Source organism: Vigna radiata, chromosome 10 (genome assembly GCF_000741045.1).
Source record: "Vigna radiata var. radiata cultivar VC1973A chromosome 10, Vradiata_ver6, whole genome shotgun sequence".
Taxonomy (NCBI): Eukaryota; Viridiplantae; Streptophyta; class Magnoliopsida; order Fabales; family Fabaceae; genus Vigna; species Vigna radiata.
In genome coordinates, this window is record NC_028360.1 from 9926296 (window position 1) to 9937732 (window position 11437).

Sequence of the window (11437 nt, forward strand, 5' to 3'; positions counted from 1 at the left end):
TTAACAAATTTAAAATATTGTTTATCATTTCTACACAATAAACTTTTCATAATATATATATATTTTTAGTCAAAATTAATTAATTAAATTATTGTAATATATTTGTTAATGCAATATAATAATCCGAACACATTTAATTTAATAATTTATTACCATTATCCAAATTTCTAACACTTCCATGAAAAATATTTAGGATTAATTATATTTGTTAAGAGTCGAATGTAAAATCACTTTAATTTATGTTAAACAAGGAAACCATCGGTATCCAACAGCATTACTTATACACGACCTTATAAAATGTAAAATCACTTTAATTTATACCGTGTTTAGAACTTGTACCAAAATCTTTTCAATCCTTTGGTAATATAAAATGAAACACCACTTGTCAACAGCAATAATAATATTAATCAAACCACACTATAAATAGTTCCAGCCCAAGCTCACCTGCATAAAAATTAATAAATAAAATCCAACATATGTAACACATTTTTATTATGCTCGTGTTTTCTGTGTGAAGACTTTCCACGCGCTGTCCAGTACCAATAGAGTTGAACGTCGTAATGCACATCTTCCATATATTTCGCAAGCAGCCTTAACTCTGCTATAAATACGCACCAAGATTTGCTTATGAACCATCCAATTTTTCTCTCAAAGTACTTCACCATAGCCAAGTTAAACATAAGCACTTCAACTTTCAAAACCATGGCTCAAACCCCATTTCTTCTGTTGTCAAATCTTCAAAGCTTTTGGCCTTCTTTGGTTGTGATAATCACCTGCTTCACCATTATGATCAAAACCCTAAGCTCTAACTTCATTCAGACTTATTCTAAGAAACAAAATCCAAACCTCCCTCCTGGACCCAAACCATGGCCTATAGTTGGCAACCTTCCTGAAATGCTTGCAAGCAAACCTGCTTATAAGTGGATACATAATCTCATGAAACAAATGAACACTGATATTGCTTGTATCCGCTTAGGAAATGCCTATGTCATCCCAGTCACNTCTCCCACCATTGCTACCGAGTTCTTGAGAAAACAAGATGCTACTTTTGCATCAAGATCACTCANCATGGCCAGTGATCTCATTACTAGTGGATATTCAACAACAATTTTTGTGCCCTTTGGTNACCANTGGAAGAAAATGAAGAAAATCATAACCCACGATTTGCTTTCTCCACACAAGCACCTATGGCTTCACGACAAAAGGATGGAAGAGGCTGACAACCTTATGTTCTACGTCTACAACAAGTGCAAAATGGGGAATGATGGTGTTTCTGGCCTTGTCAATGTTAGGAGTGCTGCAAGGCATTATTGTGGAAACCTTATCAGAAAAATTACTTTTAATGTAAGGTATTTTGGGGATGGTAGAGAGGATGGAGGGCCCGGCTTTGAAGAAGTAGAACATGTTGATTCCATCTTTGATTTGCTCAACTACGTTTATTCCTTTTCTGTTTCTGATTATATGCCATGCTTGAGGGGACTTGATTTGGATGGCCATAAGAAGAAAGTGAAGGAAGCTTTGAGGAACATTAAGAAGTATCATGACCCCATCGTTCACCAGAGAATCAAACAATGGAATGATGGTTTAAAGGTTGATGCAGAGGATTGGCTTGATGTTCTCATCTCACTCAAAGATGCCAACAATAATCCATCGTTAACATTCGAAGAGATCAGTGCACAAATCATAGTAATATATACTTCACTTCTCTCTTATTTTGTTTTTCCTTACTTTTATACAATAGTTTCTTATTTGACTTCATATCATGCATTTTGAAAAGATGAAATTCGATATCAATACTCAAACTCAAAATCGAACTGTTTTTTGTAGGAATTGATGCTTGCAACAGTGGACAATCCATCCAATGCATTTGAATGGGCACTTGCTGAGATGATTAACCAGCCTGAGTTACTGCGTCGAGCTGTTGAAGAATTGGACAGTGTGGTTGGAAAAGACAGGCTGGTCCAAGAATCAGACATACCTAAGCTCAACTATGTGAAGGCATGTGCCAAAGAAGCTTTTCGTCTTCATCCCATTGCACCTTTCATTCCTCCCCATGTCTCTATGAGTGACACTGTTGTGGGGAATTACTTCATCCCTAAGGGTAGCCACGTAGTGCTAAGCAGACAAGAACTTGGAAGAAATCCAAAAGTGTGGGATGAACCCTACAAGTTCAAACCTGAACGCCACCTGAAGAGTGATGCAGATGATGTGGTTTTGACTGAACCAAATCTGAAGTTCATATCATTTAGCACAGGAAGACGAGGTTGTCCCGGTGTGATGTTAGGAACGACAATGACAGNGATGCTTTTTGCTAGATTGCTCCATGGCTTCACTTGGACTGCACCACCCGATGTTTCAACAATCAATCTTTCTGAGTCAGAGAATGATATCCTTCTCGCTCAGCCACTCGTGGCAATTGCTCAGCCAAGGTTGCCACAAAAGCTATACCAACTGTAAATTAAACCCAAATTTAATTTACCCAGGCGTTTATACTTTAACATTGGCAATAAATGTTGTTGTAATACGATAGGAATTTGTTTGATTACTTATGAAAATGTCTGTCATATAGTGTAAAAGAAGGACTCAACTTGATACTGTAATACAATAGGAACGTCTTTGGAAAATTGTATTTTGGCACTGACTTTTTGTGTTACTTCCATTTGCCTATTCCTTATTTCATGGATAAAATATTATATTTAAAAGATAAAAATAATATAAATAAAATTTGAAAGACAATAATAATATTTATGAGTGTTAAATAGGAATATAATAAAAAAACAGTGTCAAAAGTACAAGTTCCATAATAAATATTTTGGTACATATTAAAATAACCTTATATTTTTAACCCTCCATAAAGTTTATTTGGTGAAACTACCAAATGTAATATACTTTTAATTTTAATAAAATATTTTTATCATTTTCATTTTTAAATCATAATAAATGTAATACGCAAATTAATTACAATTTATGAGAATAATAAATATACAAAAACTTAAAAAATAATTATATTATTTTTAATTTTGAAAATAATGGAAAAACCATATGCTTGAAAAAGGAAAGGAAGAAGTAATAATAGGTTATTTTTTCTGATGCCATACATCCAATATACAGTTTATTTAAAGATTCGTAATTAATATCTAATTAAAAATTAAAATATTAGCTAAGTTATACTTAAAAAAAAATCGAAAAATGATATATATCGTAATTACTTTGACTCTCTTATTTTAATTTGGTTAGTAATCATGTTAAGTTAGTTGAGTCAAGATATAACAATTTCTCCATCGATTGACATATTTTTATACACTATTTAAGCAAAGGATAATACTTCAATACTATGGATCATGTCCTCTAATCTATCGTTTATTGTCTAATCAACAGATTTATGTGTTTCAAACACACTTGGAATGTCTAATGATTCGCCGTTTCACATTCTTGTTGTATAACTCTTTAGAAATCCATAGCACAAAACATGTTTTATAATTTCGGAAACATCCAATCTTCTCCCATTCAAAAACTCACACAAAGACATATCATCCTTACTCTGTTTTCTATACCACACCAACATTACATTTTGCAAATTGTATAAACTCTTCCACCCAGAACTCGCCTAAATGACTGAATGTTTCACCGTCCATGAGGAGACACCTTCGTAACCAAAGAATGACTCCTTCGTAGGAGTACGGTTAGAAACAAAATGTTTGTGGCTACCTATCAAGGATGCTTGGGATAAAAATAACCCATAATACCCTAAAACTGGATAAGCTGCTTCTACTAATGTCTTTCCTTAAGGACACATAATCAAAGAATCCTATGCTGGGGAGGTTAACCCCCACACATCTAGGCCTGAAACCTAGATGATGCCATGCCATACTAGCCTATTCTTGGGGCTATCTATTTGAAAGAGCTAGAAATTAAAGGAAGACCTCCTTCCCATAATTAGAGTTGAAAGGGGATTTGATCCACCCAACATGTAAAGAAGGCATGAACAATAGATAGGGCATATAGGGAATGGAATCAACAATCGAATAAGTGATGACTTGACTGATCTTGATATACTCTTTTTTTAGTCTTAGCCTTACTAGCACACCCAAACACAGACCAAGACCAGTCAAAATCTACCTTCACATGTCTAACCAAGGCATATAAGGGAGGGGTTTACATAGAAATAGGAGAAGAGTAAATAGATGGATTATTCTTGCTCTGAATCTTGGATACAACTCTTGTTTTGAATCGTTCTTAAGACTTTCATATAAATGAGCTCTTTCAAAATTTTCTTCATCAAATGCTAGGTACCATTTCCTTTAAATGATCACCCATTCATTCATCAACATAAGCTGAACCTCTTAACTTTGTTCGCTTATATAATACTTCACCATGTCAAGTCCAAACTGTATAACTTCTCATTATTACGTAGATGAACAGATGATCACTGATATTGTTTAAGTCTTCAAATAATTAATTAAGACAACGAACACAATGACAAAAATATGTCCCATTAAGTTGTTTTGTGCGTTCTTTGACATATTTTAAGAACTCAAAACCTGCTCTTTCATACTTTTCACTAAATAACTTTATAAACAATAAAAAGGAAGAAACCACGTCAAAAAATAATGCTAACTTACAAATCCAGAATACAAAAACACAAACAAAACTATAAATGCGAACACAGATAAAGTAATACATTGAACGCAAATAACATAAAATTGACCTCGAAATGATGTTAGACTTTGTGAACAAAGAGATTAATGGATGAGGACAAAGGTGAACTCGCTGACAACGAAAAAGCCTCAAGAAAAACGAAAATCAATCAATCAAAACAAATGAAAAGCAATGCAAATGAGAATAAAAAACTTTCGCAAGACATAACTGCGTAAAAAATAACCTAGTTTGTTGATCGCACTTTTCCTCAAAGAAGAAAGTTCATGCCAAAATGAGAGCACAGAGAAACAATGACATTGTGTTATGTTTTTTACATTTTTTTACAACACATACGATGTTGAACGCAGGGTAAATTCGACATTATATTTAAATATAGTGTCAAACTTATGGCACTTTGACATCATATGACAGTAAATATTTAAATCAGCGTGCCACTATTTTATTCTTCTTTTCCTTCTAAACCACCCATAAAACGTCGAATGGCAGGGGGTTCGACGTCTTATTGTTCGATAGAAGCCAAAGGGTCATTCTCCCTATATCAAAAGGCCTATAACGTCCAACAGGCCTAGACTTCGATTTAATATCTACCTCGAACCATTTACTGAACGTTATGATTTTTTTTATTACAATGCAGTTACGAACACAACACTAGTGTAGAAAGGGCTTTAGACGTCTGTTATTTTGGGCTTTTAACGTCAGATCTTGAAACGACATCTTTATGGGTGACATTAATGGGACGTAGGACATATAGAATCCGACGTCTATAAAGATGTCAGTCATGGCATCAACCGACGTCTAAGGGCACTATAAAGACGTTGAACATGGCCCTAACTGACGTCTAAGGGCACTATAAAGATGTCAGACATGGCACTAACCGGTATCTAAGGGCATTATAGACGTCAGACATGTCATTAACCGACGTCTACTAAGCTTTCGTTATGTTTTAGTGCAGTTTTGCTCATGTCTTTGGATAGCCTAGTAGCACCTTCTCCCTTTACTAGTTTCCTCATAAGAAAAACTTGCGTCTTTTGGATCTCTTATTTTAACCCAAAACCGAACCTAGGTCCTTGTCTAGTACCATTCCAACCACCAATGAAAAAGAATATGGTGACATGAGAACTATGTAAGGATCCAGGTTTGATTTTGGGTTGAAATGTCATAAGAGATCCAAAAGACGCAGCTTTTCTTACGAGGAAGCTAGCAAAGAGAAAATATGCTAATACATTATCCAAAGACCAGTAATGTTTATCAACACTCCGCGTTTTTCGCAATCGCAAAAAATTCGTTTTCTAAGGATTAAAATAACTGGTAATACTAAAAATAACTCCTAGAAAAATTATGTATTTTTATAGTAGTAAATAAAGAAAATGATTATATATATATATATATATATATATATATATATATATATATATATATATATATATATATATATATATATAAGTGTAAATAATAAAACAAGTTGTGAAAAAATTTATATAAAAATTGAAAGAGAAAAATTATGGTAAAAAAATTATTATTTTTAAGTATAAGCTTTTACTGTTAAAGTAATTTATAATTCTTATTTATTATCTGAAGTAAATAATTTTATTTATTTTCAATATTAACATAAATACTTTTACTTAGTATTGTTTAAGTAGACTTTATTAACATCCAACATTAAAAGAATTTTATTAGTACATATGCCAATTTCCAAACACTAACAAAAATATTTATTTATTAAAAAAATTAAAAATAATTTTATGTATATGATTTTTTTGAGAAAATAAATCTTTTGTATTGTGTTAGAGTTCACTTATGCAATTATAATAATATTACAATTTAGACTACTTCAACTTATTTAATTTTGGATAATGACATTAAATACTTGTTCTCTTAATTCCATTAAAAGTTATTGAAAATGAATATGAGAAAGTGATGTACTTATTTATAATAAAAAAAGATGAAAATGAATGTGAGTAAAGTGAGTAATATAATTTGCTTTTGAACTAATTGCGTGTATAGAAACACTGCTAATCCATAAATTACCTATCAATTATTCAAAGTTGTTTAACCATGTCAATATCAAGTAACTGTAGAAAATTATTTATTATTGTTGCAGATTGATCCTAAAAAAGAGGGAAGATTCTGGACAGATAAGTGGCTTTTAACTATACGAGTTTTAATATTTCTTAATGAAACATGGAAATTATTTGGTTAAATGTGAAAAACATTTGAAATAAATATTTTTTATGATTAAAGTGAACGCTGCTTTCTTATTCTACGTTTCAATTAAATTATATTAAAAATTTCATTACCTAATCTTCACTATTCTTCTTCTTCCATGGATATTCTCTTTCTCTTTCGTCATCAAATTTGAGAAGCTTCCCCTTACCATTTTCTTTCTCCTCCTTCTGTCACCCAACATATATCCCTCTTCCACTTGTTTTATATTTGTTTTTCTTTAAAAAAATAAAATATAAATAATATTTTTCTTTAATCAATTTAACTTACATTTTTAATTTTAAAAAGTTATAGAAAACAAAAAAAAAATGATAAACTTATATTAGGTTTATTTTAATCTACTTCAATCTCAAAAAGCATATTGAAATTATAATATCAAAATCATACCTTCTTCATTTTTTAGGGTTCTTCGTACAAATAAATTAGTAATTCACCATAGTGACGACTCCGTATAATCCAACCTAGTGAGTCATCTTGCTATCTGCCTTCAAAATTTGTCACCATTTTGAAATCTTATCCATTGAGTTTACAATATACTATTTTTCAATTAAGATGTTCAAACATAGTGACTCCTTTTCAATATATATGCTAATAATCTTCATTTCAATTGTATACTGAGTATGTGTTTGGTTATTGACTATCCGGTTTCTGCACTTGTAATTAAATATGATTTGTAAACAGTAATAATAATATTAATCAAACCACACTATAAATAGTTCCCGCCCAAGCTCTCCAGCATAAAAATTAATAAATAAAATCAAACATATGTAACACATTTTTATTATGCTCGTGTTTTCCGTGTGAAGGCTTTCCACGCGCTGTCTAGTACCATTAGAGTTGAACGTCGTAATGCACATCTTTCATATATTTCGCAAGCAGCTTTAACTCTGCTATAAATACGCACCAAGATTTGCTTATGAACCATCCAATTTTTCTCTCAAAGTACTTCACCATAGCCAAGTTAAACATAAGCACTTCAACTTTCAAAACCATGGCTCAAACCCCATTTCTTCTGTTGTCAAATATTCAAGGCTTTTGGCCTTCTTTGGTTGTCATAATCACCTGCTTCACCATTATGATCAAAACCCTAAGCTCTAACTTCATTCAGACTTATTCTAAGCAACAAAAGCCAAAGCTCCCTCCTGGACCCAAACCATGGCCTATAGTTGGCAACCTTCCTGAAATGCTTGCAAGCAAACCTGCTTATAAGTGGATACATAATCTCATGAAACAAATGAACACTGATATTGCTTGTATCCGCTTAGGAAATGCCTATGTCATCCCAGTCACNTCTCCCACCATTGCTACCGAGTTCTTGAGAAAACAAGATGCTACTTTTGCATCAAGATCACTCANCATGGCCAGTGATCTCATTACTAGTGGATATTCAACAACAATTTTTGTGCCCTTTGGTNACCANTGGAAGAAAATGAAGAAAATCATAACCCACGATTTGCTTTCTCCACACAAGCACCTATGGCTTCACGACAAAAGGATGGAAGAGGCTGACAACCTTATGTTCTACGTCTACAACAAGTGCAAAATGGGGAATGATGGTGTTTCTGGCCTTGTCAATGTTAGGAGTGCTGCAAGGCATTATTGTGGAAACCTTATCAGAAAAATTACTTTTAATGTAAGGTATTTTGGGGATGGTAGAGAGGATGGAGGGCCCGGCTTTGAAGAAGTAGAACATGTTGATTCCATCTTTGATTTGCTCAACTACGTTTATTCCTTTTCTGTTTCTGATTATATGCCATGCTTGAGGGGACTTGATTTGGATGGCCATAAGAAGAAAGTGAAGGAAGCTTTGAGGAACATTAAGAAGTATCATGACCCCATCGTTCACCAGAGAATCAAACAATGGAATGATGGTTTAAAGGTTGATGCAGAGGATTGGCTTGATGTTCTCATCTCACTCAAAGATGCCAACAATAATCCATCGTTAACATTCGAAGAGATCAGTGCACAAATCNTAGTAATATATACTTCACTTCTCTCTTATTTTGTTTTTCCTTACTTTTATACAATAGTTTCTTATTTGACTTCATATCATGCATTTTGAAAAGATGAAATTCGATATCAATACTCAAACTCAAAATCGAACTGTTTTTTGTAGGAATTGATGCTTGCAACAGTGGACAATCCATCCAATGCATTTGAATGGGCACTTGCTGAGATGATTAACCAGCCTGAGTTACTGCGTCGAGCTGTTGAAGAATTGGACAGTGTGGTTGGAAAAGACAGGCTGGTCCAAGAATCAGACATACCTAAGCTCAACTATGTGAAGGCATGTGCCAAAGAAGCTTTTCGTCTTCATCCCATTGCACCTTTCATTCCTCCCCATGTCTCTATGAGTGACACTGTTGTGGGGAATTACTTCATCCCTAAGGGTAGCCACGTATTGCTAAGCAGACAAGAACTTGGAAGAAATCCAAAAGTGTGGGATGAACCCTACAAGTTCANACCTGAACGCCACCTGAAGAGTGATGCAGATGATGTGGTTTTGACTGAACCAAATCTGAAGTTCATATCATTCAGCACAGGAAGACGAGGTTGTCCTGGAGTGATGTTAGGAACGACAATGACAGTGATGCTATTTGCTAGATTGCTCCATGGCTTCACTTGGACTGCACCACCCGATGTTCCAACAATCAACCTTTCTGAGTCAGACGATGATATCCTTCTTGCACAACCACTTCTTGCAATTGCTCAGCCAAGATTACCACAAAACCTATACCGAATCTAAATTAAACCCAAATTTAATTTACCTAGGCGTATATACTTTAACATGTGCAATAAATGTTGTTGTAATACGATAAGAATTTGTTTGATTAATTATGAAAATGTCTGTCATATAGTGTAAAAGAAGGACTCAACTTGATACTGTAATACAATATGAAAGTCTTTGAATTTTTCTAATTATAGTTCTTGGTTTTTATACACAATAATAAATGGAAAATTGTATTGGAAAAATTCTCTTTAACAACTCTTTTTTCACCACTTTTTTATAACACATACGTGGCAGTCTATGATTGGTCCGTTTCAAATATTTTTTTAAACATAAATTCTAACAAACCAATAAAATAAGGATAATGATATTTAGACAACATTTTTTTGACAACATTTAAACATTGAGTACGTGTCAATCTGTGATTGGTCAAAAATTACTCCACAATCAATAATAATAATCATAAACATTATTGTGGTGTAATTTTTAACCAATCACATATTGACACGTAATCAATGTTTAAATGTTGTCAAAAAAATGTTGTCTAAATATCATTATTCATAAAATAATGACACGTATACTGTTGTCAAAATGTTGTTAAAAAAGAGTTATTAAAATATCATTGTTCAGTTGTATTTTGGCTCTCAATTTTTGAGTTACTTCCATTTGCCTCTTCCTTTCATTTATAAAATAATATATTTAATAGATAAGAATAATATAGATAAAAATTTTAAATAGGAATATAATAAAAAAACAGTGTCAAAGTATAAGTGGGTCATAATGTTTTGAATTGTCTCAATTGGGTCATAATTTTTGTAAAAATGCACACATTTTACCCCAATCGCTAACTGATCTCACTGTGCAACAATTATCTTCTGCTATCAGTGGAATAAATAGCTTAAAGGCTAGTGATGAACCTATAGGTTACCAAGTTGGTTCATTTGCAGAAAAGGCTGTGAGACTGATTGCACTAGTTACGCGAGTTTTCCGGTGACTTTATTTTTTGAGCCAATGAGATAATTAGTGTAAAATCCCTGATTCTCAAAGAGATGAATAAAATCCCTAATTCAAATAAACTAAATAATAGGCATTGTGCCACATGAAACACTGCTTATTTTAAATAATAATTCATATAATTAAATAATACACGTCAACATGTCCTCTGACTACCACGTCAGCTAAACTTAACGCCGTTTGAGATTAGTTAACGATTGGTGTAAAATGTGTGCATTTTTACAAAAATTATGACCCAATTGAGACAGTTCAAAACTTGAGGACCGAACTGAGATTTTCACACAAATACGAGGACCAAGAAGGGATTAAGCCAACACGTCAGCTAAACTTAACGCCGTTTGAGATCAGTTAACGGTTGGGGTAAAATGTGTGCATTTTTACAAAAATTATGACTCAATTGAGACAGTTCAAAACTTGAAGACCGAACTGAGATTTTCACACAAATATTAGGACCAATGGAGAGTTTAAACCTTTTTATATAATATAACTGTCTAATCATTAATTTCACACTATTTTTCATTATTTTTTTTCATGTTTTTTTGTTAAATGTGATTGTCTAGTCGGTAGAAGATTGGATAGTTCTATTTGTTTGAAAGTTAAAAAAAGTCGGTCAATTAGAAAATAGTAGGGTTAAACAAAGACTATTACCAAAATTAATTATGTTAAAATTAAGTAATATTATTATCGGTTAGATTGTAATTTGATTTATTTTAATCCAAAGTTATTTTAAAATTTATAAATATAAATTTTATGTATTATGATAAGTTAACTAGGGTGTTGATCCCTCCATCCCCACCTTTGCTTCCTCCACCT

The 11437-nt window shown here is 32.7% G+C and overlaps 2 protein-coding genes across 2 annotated transcripts; both read left to right on the forward strand.

The window, feature by feature from the left end:
* The first annotated feature begins 614 nt into the window (after positions 1-614).
* On the forward strand, positions 615-2457 carry LOC106774788 (isoleucine N-monooxygenase 2-like). Its single transcript, XM_014661825.2, has 2 exons — positions 615-1686; positions 1828-2457. The coding sequence occupies exons 1-2, from the start codon at positions 628-630 to the stop codon at positions 2455-2457; spliced, it is 1689 nt and encodes a 562-aa protein (XP_014517311.2). The 5' UTR covers positions 615-627.
* A 5339-nt stretch (positions 2458-7796) lies between these two features.
* On the forward strand, positions 7797-9628 carry LOC106774789 (isoleucine N-monooxygenase 2-like). Its single transcript, XM_014661826.2, has 2 exons — positions 7797-8857; positions 8999-9628. Exons 1-2 carry the CDS (start codon positions 7799-7801, stop codon positions 9626-9628), a joined length of 1689 nt encoding a protein of 562 aa, XP_014517312.2. The 5' UTR covers positions 7797-7798.
* The last annotated feature ends 1809 nt before the right edge of the window (positions 9629-11437 follow it).